Source organism: Fringilla coelebs (assembly GCF_963513975.1).
Source record: "Fringilla coelebs genome assembly, chromosome: 31".
Taxonomy (NCBI): domain Eukaryota; kingdom Metazoa; phylum Chordata; class Aves; order Passeriformes; family Fringillidae; genus Fringilla; species Fringilla coelebs.
This window is the reverse complement of record NC_140057.1, coordinates 2,663,679-2,686,389: the sequence shown is the minus strand read 5'-3', so window position 1 is coordinate 2,686,389 and position 22,711 is coordinate 2,663,679. Positions and strand designations below refer to the sequence as shown.

At 55.1% G+C, this 22,711-nt stretch overlaps 1 protein-coding gene across 1 annotated transcript; it reads left to right on the top strand.

Annotated features, from left to right (window-relative positions):
- Positions 1–6,619: 6,619 nt before the first annotated feature.
- On the top strand, positions 6,620–16,801 carry LOC311164326 (serine/threonine-protein kinase pim-1-like; the record flags this gene model as incomplete). The annotated part of the gene is made up of 8 exons (XM_084223734.1): positions 6,620–6,637; positions 6,709–6,972; positions 7,177–7,543; positions 8,152–8,328; positions 9,563–9,618; positions 9,798–9,911; positions 15,501–15,620; positions 16,778–16,801. The coding sequence occupies 8 exons, from the start codon at positions 6,620–6,622 to the stop codon at positions 16,799–16,801; spliced, it is 1,140 nt and encodes a 379-aa protein (XP_084079860.1).
- Positions 16,802–22,711: the final 5,910 nt, after the last annotated feature.

Sequence of the window (22,711 nt, the reverse complement as noted above, 5' to 3'; positions counted from 1 at the left end):
ACAGGCACTCCAGCTCTAGCTCGTATTCCCCCAAGTGTGTTTCCAGGTGGAGGTTCAGAGGTGTAGCCCCAGGCCCTCTACAAACACAAGCTGCTTGCTGCCTCTTCACCTGCCTCAACTCCTGCCTGCGGTCACAGCAGCAAAACCAGGCTGTTCCCAGCCAGAGCCCAGAGCCCTGTTCCTGCAGGACGCTCTTGCCAGCACCTTCCAGGACTCTCAGCTGTGCACACAGTGCTTTTCATGCCCGCTCCCAATAGGCTTTGGAACGCAGAGCACAACCTGGCTGGCTCTGCCACCAGCACACCCAAACACAGGCAGAGGAGGAAGCAGCAGGGGCTGTTTTGCAGCCATGCCCAAGAGCAACTGGAAGGGTGCCCTCCCTCTGGTCTCACTTGGTTGGTTTTCTGACTGGGTCTGAGCCTGGGGCTGCCATTCCTCGGTTGTGGGGACCAGAACCAAACCCAGGATCTCAGCACTGCCAGACAGCGCTCTGGGCACTGGCTCGGTCGTGACTCCGAGTCTTGGATACCAGGCTGCTGCTTTATTTGCTCTTAGGCACACCCAGAGCTCTCTGTTAAGCCCAGATGGTCTCTGGTTCTGCCCTCTTCCTGATCCTTTGCAGGGATGGAGCACTGCTGTGCTTTCAGGAAGCTGTTCTTGAAAGCTTCCAGCCTTCCAAGCTCCTTTGCCCTCTGTGGATGCTTGCCATGGAATCCCTTCCAGCTGGGTTTAGAGCATCCTCAGGTTTGCTCTTCCAAAGTCCAGGGGCTCCAGGGTGCTCAGCACGATCTGTAACTCCACAGTGTTGTGGAACTGGACCTTCAGCACAGGGATCTTTCCAGCCTGATCTGCCCTCATTCCTCTGTGTCTGTGCACAAAACACGGTGTGGAAGAGACTGGCAGGAGGGGCCTGTGTGTCCCAGGGCTCCGGATCTGCATCACTCCAGCTCCACAGAGATGCAGGTAAAGCAAAGAAGCCAAACTGTTTATTAATGGAAGGCAAAGCAAAGGGATGAGCTGGGAGGGAAGAAAGGGGATGGGCAGGTTCTGAGGGCTGGAGGGAGGGAGCTATCAACAGGGAGGGAGAAGGCGGGAGCTATGGGAGCTTCCCACAGGCTCAGCTGTGCCAATCATCAGCTGTGCCTGGAGCTCCAGCTGGTCTCCTCTGGTCTCCAGGTGGTCTCACCTTGCAAGGGATCTGGAGGTCTTAAAGAGACACTGGTTCTTCTGAGCCAGAAGATGAAAGTAGTTCTGCAGCTCTTCCCTTGAAAATCACCTGAACAATATGCTGATGCAGGAGGGGCTGTTGTCTTCACTTGGGCCTTGAAGGGCTTAAAGAGAGAGGAATAGAGCCACAGTCAGAACCTGGATGTGCAGGAATCCAAGGAGATCTTTCTGCCAGAGCCAACACACCCAGCTCTTACCATGACCATGAGAGAGGAGAAGCCCAGGAGATCAGCTGCAAAGTGCTGGCCATGAATCCCCCTGCCCACATCCCTGAAATCTCTGTGTGCTCTGCCCACGCCACCCCTCCTACATACAAGGAGCAAAGCCCACTGCAGCCAGGGCAGGGATTGCAGCTCCCTGCCCAGGCATTGCAGCTCACCTGGCCAGCCCCCGCTGACAGCCCACTGCCCTCACTCACCCTCACAGAGGGCCTGGAGCTCTTCCTTCTGCCCCATCAGGAGCAGCCTGGCCATCCCTGGGAACACAGGCTAACCATAACTAAGGCTGCTATGGCTGTTATCCAGTTTGCTTAATGGCTTAATAAGGTGAGGAATTAATGGATTTTTAACTTCCTCTGGAAGGAAGGCACATGGATTCAGAGCTATCAGACACTGAGTGTATGTTTTTGGGGTTACTTTAATAATGGTACTTACTGTGAGGAATTGACACTGGGGAAAATTTTCTCCCAGCCCTTCACCCAGCTCTTTGGGTCTGCCCCACTGTTTTCAAAGGGTTCAGATCCACTCTAAATGCTAATGATACCATATGGTGGTTGGGGTTTCTGATAGGCCTGTTACATTTAGCATTCAGAGATGAGGGAAGATTAACCTGAATAACCATGTGGACACCTACCCCAGAGACAAGGGATGGTGCTGCCCCAGAGCCTGACCCTGCCCCACAGCCCACCTCAAAAATTAACCACCCAGGTTGGGTGGTGGTTCTAGTGAAAGAGATGGGCCAGATGCTGAAGGAGTACATTTCCAGAGCTGGTGAAAAACCCTCCCCCTGCCTCAAAGAGGGAGAGTCTGATGGTGCTGCAGGGGAACCCACTGTAGATATTACAACTGTCCAGGTTCCAGATTGCAAAGGCAATCACAGCCAGCAGCAGTTGCCCCGGTGGAAACAAGGAGATCTAAGATGAAGCCAGAGCACCCAGATGAGGATAAGAAAGGAGGGCCCTCACAACCCACAGGAGAGACAACAGTTGAGATCATCACTGAGTCCCTGATGTACAAAAGTCTCCATAATCTGCACAAAGTCATTGTACAATGGGGACGTGAGGCTTATACACCCTGGCTACTTCGGGTCTGGTACCTTATGGGTACAGGTGTGCAGCTGGATGGTGATGAGGCAAGGAATCTGGGACCTTTGACCCAGGACTCAGGTATGAATCAGATTTTTGTAAGGGAGCTAGGGTCCCTTTCCCTCTGGGAGTAGCTTTTAATGAGTGCCAGAGAGAGGTTTGTCCACAGGGAAAGAATGCAGGAGCACCACCAAAGATCGAGCTGGAAGACCCTCTGAGGGGGGAAGAAGGGATCCAACAGCTGAGAGAGGTGGCAGTATTGGAAGTCAGGTGCACAGGGAAAATGTTGTGGAGTCTGGCAAATCTAGGGCCATCTCAATACACCACCTTCATTGTAACAATTAATGCCAATACCAACCAAGGGACAGTGGGTTCTGTCGCAAACAAGCTTAGAAATTATGAAAGTATGATCAATGGCCCAATGCAGGCTCATGTCTCTGCCGTGGTCCAAGAACTCAGAGCAGAGATGAGGGAGGGGGTGAGGAGGAGCAGTTCCCACATTGCACCAGTGCGAGTCACAGGCCTCAAAGTCAGAGCCCAACGTTCCACAGCAAGAGAGAGAGGGTACACTCCACGGGCTGACCTATGGTTCCTTCTGCATGACCATGGGGCAGACATGGGAAGGTGGGATGGGAAACCCACTTCTGTCCTGGCAGCATGGGTGGGTCAACTCAAGGAGGGAAACACTAATCAAGGGAACTCTAGTAAAGTGAAGGTAGCCTCTACCTCCCATGACTGAGCTGCTGAGTATGATCTGTCACATCCCCTCAAAAGTACCTTTTCCATGTATGCTCAGGAAAGAAATAATAACCAGGGTTAGAGGGGCCCTGCCTCTACCCAGGGAGAGGCACGGGAAAACCGGATCTTCTGGACGGTGTGGATCCGATGGCTTAGAACATCAGAACTGCAAAAATACAATGCCTTTGTTGATACTGGTATGCAGTGTACCCTGATACCATTGGGACATGGGGGGGTGGAACTTGTTTCCATTCCCCCCATGTCCCAATGGTATCAGGGTACCCCATTCCTGGGGTGACGGGGGGATCACAGCAATTGACCCTGTTGGAAGCTGAGATGAGCCTGACTGGAAAATAGTGGCAGAAACATCGTATTGTGACTGGCCCAGAGGCCCTGTGTGTTCTGGGCATAGACTTCCTCCAGAAAAGCTATTACAAAGACCCAAAGGGACTCAGATGAACTTTTGGCATAGCTGCTGTGGAGGCAGAAAACATTAGGCAGTTGAACACTTTGCCTGGACTGTCAGAAAACACATCTGCAGTAGGACTTCTGAATGTGGAAGAGCAACGGGTGCCAATTGCCACCTCGATGGTGCACCGCCGGCAGTATTGGACGAATCGAGATTCCGTGATCCCCATCCACAAAATGATCCATGAGCTGGAGAGCCAAGGGGTGGTCAGCAAAACCCACTCACCCTTCAACAGTCCCATCTGGCCTGTGCACAAATCTGACAGAGATGGAGATTGACTGTGGACTGTTGTGGCTTGAATGAAGTGACTCCAGCGCTGAGCGCTGCTGTGCCGGACATGCTGGAACTCCGCTATGAGCTGGAGTCCAAGGCAGCGAAGTGGTACAGCACTGTTGACATTGCTAACACGTTTTTCTCCATTCCTCTGGAAGCAGAGTGCAGGCCTCAGTTTGCTTTCACCTGGAGGGGCAGGTAATACACGTATAACCGACTGCCCCAGGGTTGGAAGCACAGCCCCACCATCTGCCATGAACTGATCCAGAGTGCACTGGAAAAGGGTGAGGCTCCAGAACACCTGCAGTACATTGATGACATCATTGTGTGAGGGAACATGGGAATGGAAGTATTTGAGAAAGGAAAGAGGATCATCCAGATTCTGCTAGAAGCTGGTTGCACCATCAAGAAGAGCAAAGGCAAGGGACCTGCCCAAGAGATCCAGTTCCTGGTGCTGGCACAGCCCAAATCCAATGATTTGCTGGCACAGAAAGCCAAAATTTGGAAATTTCCAGGTTCTGGCTCCAGCACCATCCAGATCTGGAGTTTGCTGGGACCGCCATTGCCCAGATTTGGAAATTTCCCAGTGCCTCTACAGCCTAGGTCTAGCCCAATGATTTGCTGGCACAGAAAGCCAAAATTTGGAAATTTCCAGGTTCTGGCTCCAGCACCATCCAGATCTGGAGTTTGCTGGGACCGCCATTGCCCAGATTTGGAAATTTCCCAGTGCCTCTACAGCCCAGGTCTAGCAATTTGGTTTTAGGCTAGTTTAGGCAGAGAAGTTCCTTGGACTGTGACTTTCCTTTTTCTTGGAACTGTTTAAACCTGCTCTGGACTGAAAACCCAAAAAAACACCGGCAGCTCACACCTGTGGCCCACCGAGGTCTGGGACGCTGCATTCCAGCGCCAGAGGGACTTAGAAGAGACCTAGTGAGCCAACTACAACCCACAAAAAGGACTTTCTGAATTTGCCATCTCTTCCTCACTGTGAGAGGTTATATTTAATATTATTCATTTTTTATGCTTGTGAATACTTTACTTGTCAAATAAACTGGTTTTTCCCTTTTCTCCAGAGAGGTCTTTTCCTGAATTAGTGGGGGGAGGGGCCGCATGAACTTGCTTTCTAGACTGACCCCTTTTGGAGGTTTCCTCCCTAAATTTGCCTGAAACCAGCACAAACAGTCACAATGAAAACTTCACCAGTGGCCCAACTCCCCAGCCAGCCAGGAAAAGAAAGGACATGTAAAGTTCTCCAAACATTTGTCCTGATTTGCTGCAAAAGTTCTGCTGCACACACAGTGCAGTGTGGAAAGCCAGGAGAAGCTGCAGCTGGTGGCAAATCTTGTGACAGAAGCTCGACCTTGTTCTCCACGAGAGGTTCTTGAGAAGAGCAGACAGGAGAAGATTCCTGGAAAACTGAAACAGCTTTCCAGAAGTGAAATGAAAATGAAAGAGACAATCCTAGATGTTTTCCTCTATTTATTTCTATGCTCCCCGTTTCTATATTGCACTACTTCTCCATCCCATTTATTCCAAATGCACCTCACCTCTAATCCGGTGACTTAGCAAGTTTTAGACACCCTAAAATACCATGGGCCACACACCCTTTTCCTTCCCCTGTTTTTACTGGAAAGCAGCACTGGAGATGTAAGTGCAGTGCTGGGGTCAGGTAGGAATCCTACACCAAGGGAAGGTGCCCCGACAGTGTTTGACCCTCAGCAAGGACAATGCACAGCAGCAAGCGAGGGGATTGCTCTGCCAGCGTGCAGGAGTCAGGGCTCTGCATCTGGGCTCAACGCTGCAAAGTTCCCGTGTTTGGACAGACTCAGGGGCTGTCCCCGGGGCGCGCGGGACTCCGCCGTGGGGCTCGTGGGGCGAGCGGGGAACGGACACGGGGACGAACGGCCCCGGTGCTTCAGTTGCAGCAGCGGCAGCGGCGGCGGCAGCAGCAGCAGCACCGGCGGCGGCAGCACCGGCGGCAGTGGCAGCAATAAGAGATTCTCTTTCTCTTTCTTTCTCTTTCTTTCTCTTTCTTTCTCTTTCTTTCTCTTTCTTTCTCTTTCTCTTTCCCTTTCTGTATCTCTCCCTTTCCCACTGTCGGGCGCCCTTTTCTCGGGGTCCGTTCCCCGGCCTCCCTGTCCTCCCCCCGCCTCCCTGTCCTCCCCCCGCCTCCCTGTCCTCCCCCCGCCTCCCTCTCCCCGTGCTGGGCCGGGCCATGCTCCCGGCCCGCCCCCGGCCCCGGGCGGGGCTGCCCCGTGCCCGACCCCGTTCCCGGCCCCGGGCGTCCCGCCGCGGTCTCGCCTCCGCCCGGCTCTGGCCGTGCTGGCGGTGGCGCTGCTGGGCGGGCATCAGTGCCTGGGGCTGGGGCGGCATTGCCGCCCTTTGCATCCGCCTGGCCCGAGCCCGGCCCCGGACACGACGCAGGGTCCAGTCCCGACCCCGATCACGGCCCTGGCCCGGCCTCCTCCCGGAGCCCGCGGGGGACACACGCAGCGCGGCCGCTCCCGCCGCCTTCACTGCGACGTCCCCGGCCCGAGCTCCGCCGCTCGGCAGCGCGGCCGCCGGCCCCGAGCCTCCCGTGCCGCGTTCCACAGAGCGAACGCCTGGGCATGGCCGGCCCGGGGCGGGTGAGGGGCGCTCGGGGGCCGTTGCTGGCCCCGGGCCGAGCGCTGACAGCCGCGTCCCGCCCGCAGGGAAGGCGCAGGAGGCCCTGCAGGAGCGCTACCGGCTGGGTTCGCTGCTGGGGCGCGGCGGCTTCGGCAGCGTCTTCGCGGCCACGCGGCTCTCGGTGAGCGGGGGGCCGCCGGCGGGTGCAGGAGGAGGGGGGAGGAGGAGGAGGGCGGACGAGGAGAAGGTCGGGGCGCAGCGGGACGGGCGGCGAGCTCAGCCCGCTGCTCTCCCTTGCTCGCAGGTGGCCATCAAACGCGTGCCGCGGGATCAGATCCGTCACTGGGGCGAGCTGGTGAGTGAGCGGGGCCAGCGGCAGAAGCCGGGCCGTGCCGGGCGGCGAGGAGGCGGGGCCCGGCAGGGTGGGAGCCGCCGGGAGCCCTGCGGGGACAGCGGGCGTGGGCTGAGCGGGGCACGCAGAGCATCCCGAGCTGGCTGAGGGCTCCCAGAGCCCGGGCACGGCCTCAGCCCCACTGAGGGCATCGCGCTCCTCCCGCAGCCCGACGGCACCAGCGCGCCCCTGGAGATCGTGCTGCTGACCAAGGTGTCCTGTGGCTGTGCCGGTGTCGTTCAGCTCCTGGATTGGCTTGAGCTCCCTGACAGCTTCATGTTGGTGCTGGAGCGTCCGGAGCGGTGCCAGGAGCTCTCGGGTTTCCTGGCGGAGCGGGGGTTCCTGCCAGAGGAGGAGGCGCGGGAGCTGTTCCGCCAGGTGCTGGAGGCCGTGCGGCACTGCACCAGCTGCGGGGTCCTGCACCGGGACATCAAGCCCGAGAACATCCTGCTCGACCTGGCCAGCGGGCAGCTGAAACTCATTGACTTTGGCTGTGGCACCTTCCTCCAAGACACAGCCTACACCCAGTTTGCAGGTGAGCCCTGGCAGGGGATGCTCCTGGGCATCTCTTGATTAGGCCTTGGTGCAGCACCGGGGCTTTCCCCTATTTCAGCCGGGATGGGATTGATACTGGAGCCAAGTTGGTTTGGGTGGGTGTGTGAGGGGGGCCAGCTCCCAGCCCTGCTGACAGCCTTCAGCAGCCACTGTGGCCTGGGCTGGAGCTGGGGCAGCCAGCCTGATGAAAACCCCCATGGGGGTGGCAGAGAAGGGGGTCTGACCCTGTGCCCCGGATGGTTTGGTGTGCAGGCGAGGAAGGGCTTGGACTGCTCGACTCCCCTTGTTTGCCTTGGCTTATTAACATTTTTGGGGCCATGCAGTTGAGGAGGAGAGTGGGTTTTCTCCACCACTGAGTGGGTTTTTCCTTTATGTGTCATGGTTGGGCCTTCTCAGGGTTTCTGCTGCCCTCTTCCAGCACCAGTGGCTTCTTTTCTACCCCGAGTTTGTACGCAAATCCCAGGTGCTGGTGAGAGGGCAGCGGTCACCCTGTGTGCCACTGGGGCAGCCCCCGCATGCCCAGGGATGCTGAGGCCAGGCTCTGGGAGCAGCAGCATCCCCCTGCTGAGCTGTGTCTGTGTTCCACAGGAACCCTGTCCTACAGCCCACCAGAGTGGATCCAGCACCAACGCTACCACGGCGAGGCAGCGACGATCTGGTCCCTGGGCCTCCTGCTGTGCCACCTGGTCATGGGGAAGCACCCGTTCAGGAGGGGCCAGGAGATCATCCGGGGGCGGATCTTGTTCCCACGATGGCTCTCTCAAGGTGGATCCTCATCTCTGGGCATGGGGGGAATACCAGTGCTGGGAGACAGCAGCGGGCTCATGGGCATCCTGCTCTGGCAGCTGCTGAGGAGGTGGCACATGTCCTGCTCTCCTGCTCTCCTCCAAACAGAGCATCCATGGGGCAGTTTAGGCCCAGCTCTGGGCACACCCAGCATGGCCTGGCATGGGAACAGGGGGGCAACTTCTCCAACTGACTGGGGATTTCTGATTTCTCTCCCCAGCGTGCCAGGATGTCATCAAGAGGTGTTTGTCCATGCAACCCTCAGACAGGCCATCCTTAGAAGAGCTTTTCTGTCATCCTTGGGTTCAGCCTGTTCCTCTGCTCTAGAAGATGGGAGAGATCCATGTGCACAGTTGGATCCAGGAGCCTGGCAGGTACCACACATCTCTTGGCAATCAGTGGCAAAGCAAACCAGATTGGTTTAGTCGTGTCTGTAGCTTTGAGCAGGGGTCAGTAGAAGGGAACACACAGCTCTTGGGCTGGAGCTGAGCTGGAGACCTGGCGTGGCAAGCATTGGTGGCCACCATTCCCCCTGGTTTTGTTTGTCTGGTTCCCTGACAGCTGGGGCCCTGGGCAGAGCCCTGACAGCCTGATCTGGCCCCAGGGAAGGAGAAGGAGCCCCTGGAGAAGCTGTACCAGGTCGGGCTGCTGCTGGAGACACCAAGGACAACCTCAAGGATGACAATCTCTTCCTCAGCCTGGCCAGCTGAAGATGATGGACTTGGATTGTGGCACCTTCTTCAAAGCCAGGCTCCACACCCAATTTGCAGGTGAGTCCACAGCCAGGGGAATGCTCCCAGATCTGGGCATGCCACAGACTGGCAGGGCACCAAAGGTTCCCCTCTTTGCTGGGGCAGATGCAATGAATTCTTCAGTCGGCTGCCCAGCTGCATTTTCGCTCTGGGCAGCTGCTGAGGGCTGGATGTGCCGTGGCTGGCTGCAGGCTGGGCACATGTCCTGCCCTCCTGCTCTGCTGCCAAAGGCAGCAGGGATGGGCAGCTCTGGGCACAGCTCTGGGCACAGCCAGCATGGCCTGGGCACCGCAGGCCTTGGCACAAGGGGACAGGAGCCCTCAGCTGACAGGCAGTTTCTGCTTTCTCTCCTTGCAGCCGGGCTCTGCAGGAGGTGAGGCTGCTCTGGGCTCTGCCAGGGCTCTGCTGGGCTCAGCCCTGGGCCCAGCTGGGCTGGCTCTGCCCTCACATTGCCATGACAGCTTTGCATCAGACGAGCCCCTTCCGAGCACAGCACCTGAGCTTTCTGCTTTGGCAGGTGAGTGAGACACTGCTGCAGGGCCAGAGACTGCAGCTGGGAACACACATCCAATTGGCAAGGACCCAGACTCTCCACAGTCCCATCTAAACACCTGGATCTGCACAGGGTGTTTTTCTGTCCCATTCTTCCTTCTTTATTGGCTGGAATTGTGCAGTTGCATTTTCTTACTTCTCTAGAAGTGCCACGAGTGGGCCAAAGCTGGCGAGTGGGCCGTGTTCCTGAGGCAGTGCAGGCTGGAGCTGATGGATGGAGAATTGCCCTTCTGCACTTCCCAACCAGAGCAAAAAGCCGTAAGTGGGACTTGGTGTCTTAAAGAAATCCCTGACAGTTTGAATGGGTATGTGCAGCTCATTACCAGGCTGAGAAGGAAGGGCATCTTCTAAAGGGTTTGGGGTTTGACAGAGTTTCCATTCCCAGTCCTGCTTGGAGCTGTAAGGGCACAAAGCAATTTCCTCTTGCTTTGAGCACAATTTCAAATACCAATGTTCAAAACAAAGCCCAAAATCTTTTAAAAGGCTGCTGAGGTCAGTAAGATAGATCCATGCCATCAGCACATTTACAATGTAAATAACTGAGTTCTCTTTTTCAAAAGATAATTTAGTTTATAATGCAGTTACAGAAGTTGTCTCACTAAACACTTGGGTTTTGTTTTTATCTTTCACATTTTATATAGTTTTTTTTTCTTTTTTTTCTTTTAAATAGGAAACATTTCCTACAAAAGGAATGTACTTTGCTCCTGGTTCCCGTGTGGAGCAGCTCCCTTCCTGCTGGCTGAGCTGCTCGGCAGAGCCCGGCAGCTCCTGGCCCTGCAGGGCTGAGGCTTTTCCCCATTGCTGGGCACAGACTGATGGAGCAGCACTGCTGAACACGGGCACACCCAGAGGGACCAGCAGCAGCTGCCTTTGGCCACCTGAGGCTCCAAGGCCCAAACTCTGAGCAGACAGGGCTGGAAGACACTGGCGGGCTCCCTGTTGGCTGTGCTGCCCCACTTGTGCCCGGCCCAGCTTTGCTCGAGGCAGAGGGAGAACAAGGGGCAGCTGCCTGCCAGCCCCAGCCCAGGGACCCCTCCAGCCCCAGGGCTTGGGGCACTGTCAGCGCCTGCTGCTCCAGCCAGGGCTTCTGCTGGCCCTGACAGCAACACCCAAAGTGGGGCTGATCCCGAGGGAGCAGCAGCAGGGCCTGGATCTGATTCCTGACTCTGGGCCAGGCCTGCACAAATGACCCCACAGCAGCAGCAGCAGCAGCAGATGGAGCTGACTTTGAGCACAGCCCCTGCCCCTCTTCCCTGCCGTGTGCAGCGGTGTCACAGCAGCCGGAGGCACCTGGGAGCCCCCAGTGCCAGCAGGGACTTGAGATGGCAGCCCTGGGTTCCTGGAGGATGTGCAGGGAACAGAGCTGAGGACTCCCTGTCCATGTGGAGCTTCCAGATGGAAAAGGCTGCTGTGCCCAGGCAGCTCCAAGGGCACAGAAAAGAGGGTCTGGAGCACTGGATCTGTGCCAGTCCCACAGTCCTGGGCAGCAGGCAGCGAGCCCTGGGGGAACAGAGGGCACAGCAAGAGGGACAGAAGCAGGCAAGGTCAGAGCCTGGGAAGAGCCAGGCCCAGGAGCAGGAACAGCTGCTCCATTGCACTCTTGGAGAAAGCTCTTGGCTGGTTCAAAGCGCTGAAAGGTGTGAGGGGCAGAGAGGAGGCCACGGCAAACAATGCTCCTGTTTGCACAGCCTCCCCTCTCCGTGTCCCAGCAGGAATTGGATGGACTGTATTCGTCTCTGCGAGTCGTCTCGTTCAGCATGAGCAGCTCAGCACCAGGAGCTGAAGGAGCTGGAGCCCTGAAGCCTCAGGCCACAGGAGCTGGGCAAGAGGGAACTTTCTGAGCAAAGTCATGCTGCTAAAATAGACCCAGCTGAATGCAGCGGATATAATCATGGAATCACAGAATCCTTTCAGTTGGAAAAGACCTCTGAGCTCCCCCAGTGCAGCCGGTCAGCCAGCAGTGCCAAGGCCAGCACTAAACCACGTCCCTGAAGTGCCAAGGCCTGGACAAGAGCCCTGAGTGAGGCCTGGACAGCAGCCCTGAGCCAAAGGTGCCTCTGGATGAACCTTCCAGCCAAAGGTTATCTTTGTATCTGCTCCCTAATGGAATGTGCATGGTCATTAGCACTGTGATAGATGTAGGCACTCCTTAGGGAAACATGTATTGCCCTTTCTGTATTTAGAAGGCAGACAAGGCCATGAAATCTGGCATCTGGCCTTGTTTGGGGCTGAAGGATCAAAGTCAGCTGCCTTGGTTCCTCCTGGAGCCCTGGCCAGGCTTTGGGAGGGAGCCAAGAGGAGGATGAACCCAGATGTTCCCGCACTGGAAGTGCTGTCAGTTTGTTCATTCAGCACTGTCAGAGCTGGGCCCTCTCCCAGCGGGGTTGGAGCCTCACCTGTGGCTGGAGGCACCTGCAGGAATTCCCAGTGCTCAGGAGTGGCTCTGCAGCCCTGGGCTGTGACAGCTTCCCCCAGCTGCTGGGTGGATCTGGGGCATGGGAAAGGCTGAGGGTAAATGCTGCTGGATCTTTGTGAATCACTGCAGGCAATATTTGGTGGGGATGATTGGGTGCATTGCTGAGCTGCTCCTTTTGTGATTCTTTGCTGCTCTGAGCTGCAGTAAATGACACTGATTCCTTCAGTTGGAGTCTGTGTCTTTGGTGCTGATCTTGCCCACTGGTAAAACAAAACTGGCACAGTCTGGCCAGATGACAACAAAATGTCACTTGTTCAGTGTAAATGTGAGGAATCAGTCCCATCAGGAATTTCCAGATGGGAAGCCCTTCCCTGGAGTTCCCTGGCTCTGGAGTGGGCTGAGGTTGGAGCACCGTGTGAGCAGTGGGGCAGTTGGTTAAAAGGATCTGAACCCCTGGATGTCTTGAAATGCATCCAAAAATTGCATGTGGAAAAGGAAAAGAACTTGTGGTTTTGGGGCAGACAAAGATGAATTTGTTAAGAGTACGTTGGAAACAGCACCTTCAGAAGGAACAATTATTGTTGGAATGCTCCCACATGGAGCAACAGAAGAAGGTTTTAATCTTGAGCTCAGATGCATTTGTGCAAGTGAACTATTTATATAATATACAACTATATAAGTATGTATAGTGTAATGAGACCTTAATATATATATATTTATATATGTATTTCTATTTTATGTATATTTATGTCTATATCTAGCTATATCTATATTTGTATAATATATCTACATATAAAATAATAATAATGTGAAATAGTGCTGACATTACTAATTTTGAAGCTTTGGCTGCTCAGGGATGTAACACTAAATACCCTACAGAACAGGATTGGCCAGGACCCTAATGTCAGTGGTCAACTCTGTGAGATTGTATGCAATGAGAAAAGGAAGAAGGGATGAAATTGGCTATTTTTACAGGGTTTGCTGGTACTGTGATGCAGAGTGCTTTGTCTGTTCCTGTGAAAAATACAGTGATTAAGCCTGCAGGGTTTTTCATGTCCCAGAATATCCACAAGCTGCAGGATTGGCTGAACAGGTGAAGGGGTTGTTAAAGGAGTAGTTGAAAGAATGAGGAGATGGGAACCTGTGCCCATGGAGAACCCATCTCCCAGATGTGCTCCATGCCCTTTACAATGGCCCACTGGGGAAATGGAAACCCCCTGGCTGTGCATGGCTGCACCCAATTTACATTAATGAGCTAAATCAATTATCAGAAGAAATAAGAAGTGATGCTGTTAAAATATCCAATGGCACATCTCAGGAGCTCCAACAAACACAAATGGGGCTCTGCAGAACTGCACGGCCTTGGATTATCTGCTTGCTGGCCAGGGAGGGGCCTGGGCTATTCCAGGACAGGAATGTTGCAGGAATGTCTGTCAGTGCTGGGTTTGCGGTCCAACAATCAGGAATCACCTGGATAGAAAGATGAGGAGAAGAGAGGCAGAAAGAAGAAGATTCTTCATGGTGGGATTGGCTCCCAAATAGGAGGCTGCTGTGAAATGCATTCATGGCAGTCACTGTAATCATTGTAGTGTGAGCACTTGGTGTGTTATGATTCCATGTTCGAGTTGTTGTGACACCTTGTGCTGGAAATGGAGTACTGAGACTTGTCTAAAATGAGACACAGTCTCAAGAAAAAAGGGGCATTTGATAAAGAACAGAGAATAGCAACTAATTAGGCATGTTTTTAAAGGAATGCAAATTATAGCTCTGAGTAATGAACTTGAACAGCACTTAATTGAAGAACAAGAGGTGATGCCTTTGTGCCTAATACCTAAATCTAAACTCTGTTATCCAAAGAATTGTTGGTAAGGTTGCAGTTCATCTGTAGGTCAAAGCACTGATTGAAGTAGTGAGGCCTCACCAGGCCCTGACTGAGGCCTGAACAGCAGGACCTGAGGCAAAGCTGAGCTCCAGATGAACCTTCCAACCAAAGGTTATATTTATATCTGCTCATTAATGAATCATTGTCAGCAATATGATCTCTGTATGTGTTCATTGGTGAAATATGGATTTACCTTCCTGTGTTTGGAAACCAGACCAGGCCCCATCTGGCTTTGTTTGGGGCTGTAGGATCAAAGTCACCTCCCTTGGTTCCTCCTTGAGCCCTGGCCAGGCTTTGGGAGAAGCCAATCAGGAGAATGACACCAGGTGTTCCCACAGTAGCAGTGATGTCAGCTTGTTTGTTTAACAGTGTAAAAGCTGGGCCCTCTCACAATGAGGTTGGAGCCTCATTGTCTGCAAAGGTGGGTGCACCTGCATGAATTCCCAGTATCCAGGAGTGGCTCTGCAGTCCTTGGCTGTGAAAGGGTTAAAAGCACTGTGCCTAGGCATACCTGGACAAGAATAAGAGACACTGCACCCGATATGGCAGCTTGCAAAAATTCAGCCACAAGCTCAAGAGACAGGATGAAACTTGGCAAGAACTAGGGAACAAAACTGGCAGAAATGAAGGGCAGAGCTTGCTGAAACCAGTGAGGAAATTGCTGAAACACCCAACAAGAGACTGCCCATGCCTAGAGGAGAAAGGTGAAAAGGGCACAGCGATGAAGACGTCTAGCCTTCATCAGGAGACCGCCGAGGAAGATGCGGAGCCTTCCTCAGTGCCAGCACCAGTGTGCACTGCACCTGCGCCTTGCATGTGCTAATGAGAGTAATGAGTACTGAGAGATCATTTGCATAACCACACCTTTTCTAAGGCAAACCGTGAATATGCAGAGAGTATAACCATCCATTGTAATCTGCTGTGTGCCCCTGTGTGCTGTTAGGAGGAGATATCCCTGTGCACCCGGCGCTGAATAAAGCAAATCCCCCTCCCTGGGCTTTGTCTCGGAAGTGTCTCTGGGCCTGTTTGGGGCCATTCACGTGCAGGGGGTTCTGTCAAGTCACAGTGGAACCTTGGTGCCACCTTGTTCCACAGCCTCACAATGCTCTCCTGCTGCCATGAGGTCCCTCCCACTGTGACACACTGCAGCCCTGGCTCCATGAGGGTCTCTGGGGTGCCATGGTGCACGCCTTTTTCCCATCTGAGCCTTGTATCCATGGGTGCCATGGACTGACAGTGGCCCTCTGCATTCCATGGGCCCAGCTAGATCACAGCAGAGCCTGGCTTTCATCAGGTTCTGATACCTGTTCTGCCAGCTGACAGGGGTGATTTAAAGAGCACAGAAACCAATGGGAAGAATGGTCTTATTTTATTGGGAGTGTTAAGGCAACACAAGAGTAAAATTATACATTCAATACAACTATGTGCTTGGCTTTAGCAACAAGCAAAAAGAAGCAAGGTAATGCACCTAATCCTTTTTATAGGAGAGAAAGAAAAGGCATTGAGCAAGACACATCCCCAATTGCCTAAATACTTTATTATCATCCAGAGTCTGCAGTCACTGGGGAGCCCATTTAACAGCGAGGACCTGGAGAACTCTTCCAAGCACTTGGGAAAATCCTACATGATGCATCCACCTGTAGGTAAGGTCTCCAAATTTGCTCCAAAAGTGGGTTCAGTTTTATAGGCCTAAATCAGCAACTTAAAGTGGCTTCATGATATTTTTAGCACATAAACTCCTGGGTCTCAGGGCACTTTTCCTGAGCAGAAGAAGCCAGAGCCCAGTCTTTGGCTTGGAGGGTTTCCCCTAAAATATCCTACAAGCCTCTATTCACATCAGTTGGGAAAATTTCTTAGAATGATACATTTCTTGCAGGTAACTACACAAGAGTATGTGAAAGTCTCCAAAGCAGCTGGTTTGCTGTTAAAAAGCTGGCAGAATCACCTTGCTCATCTATTTTTAGCTAACTAAAACTGATGGTGTCAGTCACATAATGCCCAGGGTTTGTCCTGTAAGCCAGCTCTGGCTGAGGGCTGCCACTCATGCCTGAGCACATCAGAAGCTGAAGTGGCCACAACTGGAAATGGCAAAAACTCCCCCCTGGGACTGGCCCAGAGGCCCTGGGACTCCCTGGCATGGGTCACCTCAGGAGGCAGTATTTCAGGGAGCCCAAAGGACTTTTGGGAGAGCTGCTGTGCAGACGGAGGGAATTGCACAGCTGGATCCCTTGCCTGGGCTCCCAGAGGACCCTTCTGTTGTGGGGCTGCTGAGGGTGGAGGAACAGCAGGTACCCATGGCCACCCCAAAACAGGGCCCCGTTGGCAACACGGCCCCAACCGGGACTGCGGGACCCCATCCCTGGGATGGGTAGGGAGCTGCAGAGCTGGGAGTGCTCAGCCAGACCCGCTGAGCCTTCAGCAGCCCCACACGGCCAGAGCGTGAGCCCAGTGGGGAGTGGCCACTGACAGGGACTGTGGGGCCTGAACCAAGTCCCAGCCCCACTGAGAGCGGCTGTGCCGGACATGCTGCAACTCCAGGAGCAGCTGAGTCCCAGGCAGCCAAGTGGGGCCACCATGGACGTTCCTTTCTTCCCCTTCAGAAAGGACACTGGGAAGCTAGGGAAGTGTCAAGGAAAGGAGTAGGGATGGTGGGAGCTGTGGAACAGCACTAACATGAGAAACCCAAACTCTTCTGAGAAAGGAGGGCAGAAATCCCTGGTGTCCAGCATCCTGCCAGAAAAACCCATTCCCAGAATTAGCAACATAAAACTATTCTCCAAATCTCTGGATTGTGCTGCTCCTGACCCACTAACACCTTCCCCCCAGAGTGAAGCTCTGAAGTGGGATTGATGGAGGAAAGCTGAGCCCTGAGCCATGCCAGGGTCAGTGACAGGAGCATCCCCTGGCGCTGTTTAACAGCGGCTCTGCAGGACCTGGGGATGCAAACAGGACAAACCTGAGCATCTCCCACCATCAGATACCTCAGAGCTTACACAGCAACACAGCCATGGCTCTCCCAAACTGGATTTAGGAATGGCACACCTACTGCAGCCATTGGATCCAGATCTGCCCAGATCCCTTTGGGACTCCTGCTTTTGGTGTCTCTGCCTCCTCTCCCTACCCCAAGGAGGCTCCTCTCTCCCCTTTCCCTGCCCTGACAAGAGAGTAACACAAATAAAGACGTGGGATTGCCGGGTGCTAAGGGGTTGTAGACGGAACCTTCTCTAGGTCTGTCCTGTTTCCAAAACCCACACAGTCTCCTGCAGCCAGGAACCTCCTTGTTCACCCTCTCCAAGGGTGTCAAGCTCAGGAAGGGATTCTTGAAACTCTGTCCAGCCAGGAGAGCTCCTGTGCCTCCATATCAGGGGATAAAACCAAACACAGGAACCCTGGGGGGCCTGAGATTGTGGCATGGGGACATCTGCATTTATTTCCCAGTGAAAAACAAAAATGTGGAATGGTGCCAGAGCTTGTTTTGATCTACATGAACCTTTGACAAACATCCCTCGTCCTGACAGCGACTCCTCTGCAGCTGCTCTGGGAGATCTCCTGGGCCGAGCCCAGTAAGAGGAGATTGCAGTGGTGCTGAGGTGCTCGAGGGGGCCCATTTCAATGCTCTGCTGAAGTCCAAGGACATTGTGTTTCCCCAAGGAGCAATGTTCCTTTCTGGCACTCACTGCCCTTGAGGGACATTATTCAGTTGCTGCCCTTGGGTGAGTTCCAGCCACAGGGAGAAGGAGGAGGAGATGATCCCACCCATGGCTGCTGCTGGGTCCAGACATTCGGTGAGATAAAGCTCAGACAGAGCTTCAGCATCTCTCCCAAAATCACAGAATGGCTTGGATTGGAAGAGACCCTAAAGTTCATCTCGTTCCACCCCCTGCCATGGGCAGGGACACCTTCCACTATCCCAGGCTGCTCCAAGCCCCATCCAACCTGGCCTTGGACACAGCCAGGGATCCAGGGGCAGCCACAGCTTCTCTGGGCAAGCTCTGATCTCTGCCCAGGTGAGCAGGGACAGGACCCAAGGGAACAGCTGGAGCTGGGCCTGGCATGGGCTGATGTGGATTCCTCTGCACACAGCTTGGGGAAGGTCCCCCTGGCCACCTGCACAATGCCACAGACAAGTGTCAGACACAGTTACAGAGCTCTGCCCAGAGCTTACAGGGAGAGTTCATTAAAAAACAAAACAAAACAAAAGACAAGAAAAAAGCCCAAAAAAAACCCAAACAAAACCATACGAAACAAAACCGTCCCCCCCACTGAAAAAAGAAACCAACCAACCAATCACAAAAAAAAGAAAAAAACCAGTAAAAAAACCCAAACAAACAAACCAAAAAGAACGACAACAACAAAAAAAAAAACCCAAACCAAAACAAATAAAAAAAAACCAAAAGAAGAAATGGAGAACTCCCCCCAGCAGAGCTGTTCCATCATAACTTGTCACGCCTACACTCTCACAAGACCTGGGGCTGCAAAAAATGAGGATTCATTTGGCATATTTGCAGGAAGAGCAGGTTTAGGACAGGCTCTCAACAGAGATGTTCTCAGCTGAGCCAAAAAGGCCCCTTTGGCAGCTGCAGGGCCATTGGAAATGCAGAGCCTCAGCCCACAGGGCAGAAAAAGGCTCTGAGTTCCCCTCCCCTGACACTAAACCCTATTCCCAGGCTGCTTCACACTCAGGATTCTTCTGGAGGACTGCGCAAAGTTGAGAGTGGGCTCTAGCTTCTCCGTGTTGGGTGTCCTAAAGCTGCCTGGGAGAAGGAATTTCGGGTCAGTTCCACTGGCACAATCCCTCCTGGTGCAGGGCACTGTGCCGGGAAGGACTTTGCGTGCCGAGGCTTTGCTGCAGCCAAGGAAAGCTCCTGGCTCAGGGTCACCTTTGCTGCTCAGCCAGAGCCCCAGCAGCAGCAGCAGCAGGAGCAAAGAATGGCAGCATTGCCATGGGCTGGCACACCAGGGGGAGATTTTCCCCTGGAGAGAGGCTCCTGTTCTAGTTGTTGCATTCAGGCAGCTGCAGATCCCTCAGCTTTGGCTGCACAGCAGCTGGAAATGCAAGTCCAGGAGCTCTGTCCATGGCCAGCCCCAGCAGGTGACAGCAGGGACAGGGCCCTGGCAGCGGGACATTTGCAGGGAGCGCCTTCAGCAAGCGCTGGGGGCTGGGACTGGGTGCAGAAAACGCCCTGGGGGTCTCTGCAGCCAGGCCAAAGGAACAATTTTCAGTTTCAGAGCCCCCAAGTGCCCCAGCAGCAGCAGCAGCAGGAGCAGAGAATGGCAGCATTGCCATGGGCTGGCACACCAGGGGGAGATTTTCCCCTGGAGAGAGGCTCCTGTTCTAGTTGTTGCATTCAGGCAGCTGCAAATCCCTCAGCTTTGGCTGCACAGCAGCTGGAAATGCAAGTCCAGGAGCTCTGTCCATGGCCAGCCCCAGCAGGTGACAGCAGGGACAGGGCCCTGGCAGCGGGACATTTGCAGGGAGCGCCTTCAGCAAGCGCTGGGGGCTGGGACTGGGTGCAGAAAATGCCCTGGGGGTCTCTGCAGCCAGGCCAAAGGAACAAAGTTTCAGTTTCAGAGCCTCCCTGCTCCAGAGCCGCAGCTGCGAGAGCGGGGCAGCTGCCGGGATCGGAGTGCCAGGGACGGGCCGCAGGTGGGGGTTCCAAGGGGCTCGGCCGGAGCAGCTCTTTGTCTCGGGGCACTGAGGCATTGCCACGGGCTTGGGGTGCCTGGGAAGGCGCAGCAGGAGAGGGTGGCGGTGGTTGGTTTGTGGATTTGTTGTTGGGATGTTTTGTTGGCGGCCCCGGGCGGGCTGTGGGAGCCGGGAGCGGCCGGGCGGGCCCGGAGCCGCCCCTCGGGCCGGGAGCCCCCGGGCAGAGCTCTGTGCTCGGGGCCGAGGCCCGGGCGGCCCCGGCAGCGCTCGGCGGCCCGTGGGACCCCGGCGCAGGCGGGTCCGTGTGGCCGGGCCGGCCCGGCCGTGTCCGCAGCGGGCTCCGAGGGGAGCGGCCCGGCCCGGCCGTGGCCGTGCGGGGCCTGCCGGGGCTCGGGGGGCCGGGCCGGGCAAAGGCTGAGCGAGAGCGGGGGAAGCGCTGGCACAGAGGCCCCGGGCTTGCCGTGCCCCCCTGGCCATGCAGCTGGGCTCGGGGGCTGCCTCGCTCGGAGCCAGCCCCGGCTGCGGGGGTCCCCGGGTCTCCCTGGGCAGGGGGCGGCGGGGGCTGCCGGAGCTCTGTGCCCGGGGCTAGGCGCGGCTGCCGAGGCAGCGGAGGATGCAGGGTCCCCCCGCGCTGGGGCTGCCTCTCCCCGGCCCAGGGGCTGCACTGTCAGCCCAGAGCTACGTGGGGATCGCCGGCACCGGCAGGGCTGGCAGGGAAACTGGCAATGGGGGGAGCAGAAACGGGCAGTACGAGAGTTGAGGGTGCTCCAGAAGCCTGGACAGGTTGGCAGCATGGACAGGGGGCACCCATGGATACCCCAGGACCCTGAAACAGGGACCCCAGACAGTGCTGACCCCTGGGACGCCTGTGATGCCAAAGTGGTGAGCTCAGAGAAGGGGAACCTGTGGGATTGCCAGGACCCCCAGCAGCCCAGAGAGGGCAAGACCTATACAAACTTGACCAGCAGCAACCAAGACAGGGGCAGCCTCCAGGAGCCCAAAGTGGAAAGACCAGAGATGGGAAACCCAGGGTTGGGTTTCTCTGCTGAATCTTGGTCATTTGTGTATTATGGGGGACAGAATCTCAGTGTTTTGGAGGTTTCTCTGGGCAGCAGATTCCCGGTGAGTTCTAGAGTGTGGAGGTCCAGGTGCCCAACATTGGAACTGCAATACCTCAGGGCAAAGGTGACCAGGGTCAAAGAGAGACACCCCTCTGAGTATAATTGTCTCAGCCATCAGCATTTCCAGGCTCATGTTAATGCAGCAGGCTTCCTTGGTATCACCCAGTTCAATGCTGGTTTTTCCCTATATGTTCTCCCCCTAGAATGTTCTCCCCTCTCTTCTCCCCTATTGGTCCTGATTTACTGCAATGCTCCACCCCTGTTACCTCATTGGTTCCCCAGTTGGCTGCCCCTCCTCTGCACCACTTGTGCTCAGTTCCCATTGGTCCTTAACCCTCAGTTCTGCCCCTTTGCCCCCTTATAGAACCCTGTGTCCTGAGCCCCATTGTGTCTCTGTCCCTGGACCATCTGCATTGCACTAGACTGCCTTTGGAGCTCTGCACAAAGATCTGTCTGTGGCCTTGTCCATCAGCAGGATAAGCAAGTGTGCTCAGGGCTCTGGGTGTGCAGGTTGCTCACAGAGGCTCGCTGTGGATGCGCTGCAACACTAGAGCTGGACTTGGGCAGGAGGAACTCCCTAACCCACTGTGCACATCCATTGTATTTTTCCCCAAACCAGGGTTTCCCATTTCAAAAACTTGGCTGGATGGAGGGGGAGGCTGCGAGGAAGAGGAAGATGCCCTGGGGCACCCAGGCAGGTGAGGAGGAAGTCACTGCTCCCTTCCCTCTCTCTTTTCTTCCATCTCCCAGCCAGCATCGCCCTCAGCTGCAGGACAACCCTTCTGCCAACTCCGTCCCGCTGTGGTGCACTGGGGGGATCTCCTTCCCCTTCCCTCTAGCACGTAGGTAAATCCCATCCTCTCCTTGTCCTTCCTCCCCCAGGGAAGGAGATGAGGATGGAGATCAGGGAGGACAAATCCCCAGGGCAGAACATGGTGGAAGAGGACGTTTTGAGCAGCTCCACGGTGCAGAAATCCAACGGAGAGGAAAATCCCCCGGGATCCTGCAGGAGGAGGGGCTGCAAACTCAGCCCAGGGTGCTTTGAGGAGGAAAGACCCACCCTGTGCCAGAAAGGTGGACAGAGCCTCAGCCAGAGCTCAGTGCTAGTGGTCCATGAGGAGCTTCATGCTGAAGTGTCTGGAGTGTGGGAAGAGCTTCAGCAAGAGCAACCACCTGATCCGCCACCAGATGATCCACACTGGCGAATGGGCCTACAAGTGTGGGGAATGTGGGAAGGGCTTCAGCTGCAGCTCCCACCTCGTCACACACCAACGCATCCATACTGGGGAGAGGCCTTACAAGTGCCCCACATGTCAGAAGAGATTTCAGACCAGTTCCCATCTCCTCCTGCATGAGCGGATCCACACAGATGAGAGGCCCTTCCGCTGCCCTGACTGCGGGAAGGGCTTCAACCGCAACTCCAACCTCATCACCCACCGGCGCATCCACACTGGGGAGAGGCCCTACGAGTGTCCTCAGTGTGGGAAAAGATTCACTTATAGCTCTTCCTTGACCAGTCACCAACAGAGGCACCACTAAAGGAAGCCCTGCAAATGCCCCCACTGTAGTGAAGTGCATACACTTCTCTAGCTTCATCCCCCATATGAGGACCCAGGTTAGGAAAAGCCCTGGTGATCCATGTTCCCCATGATCCATGCTGGGAAGACACCTGTACCTTTTCCTGCCCCTGAAAGTGACGTGAGATTGAAGAACATGAGGGTCTGGCCATGGCCATGACCTTACATTCACTCCAACCTCAGGTCATTGCCAGAGGCAGGAAAAGGACTCTCTCTCTCTTCCTCTTCCTCTTCCTCTTTCTCTCCCTCTCCCTCTCCCTCTCTCTCTCTCTCTCTCTCTCTCTCTCTCTCTCTCTCTGTGTCTCTCTCTTTCCCCTTGAGGAGAAGGGTGTCTTTTCCAGGCAGGGGGACATACATGGCCAGGAAGCGCCAGGCAGTTGATGTTGTATTTTTCCCTGTAAATAGTTTTTCTTAT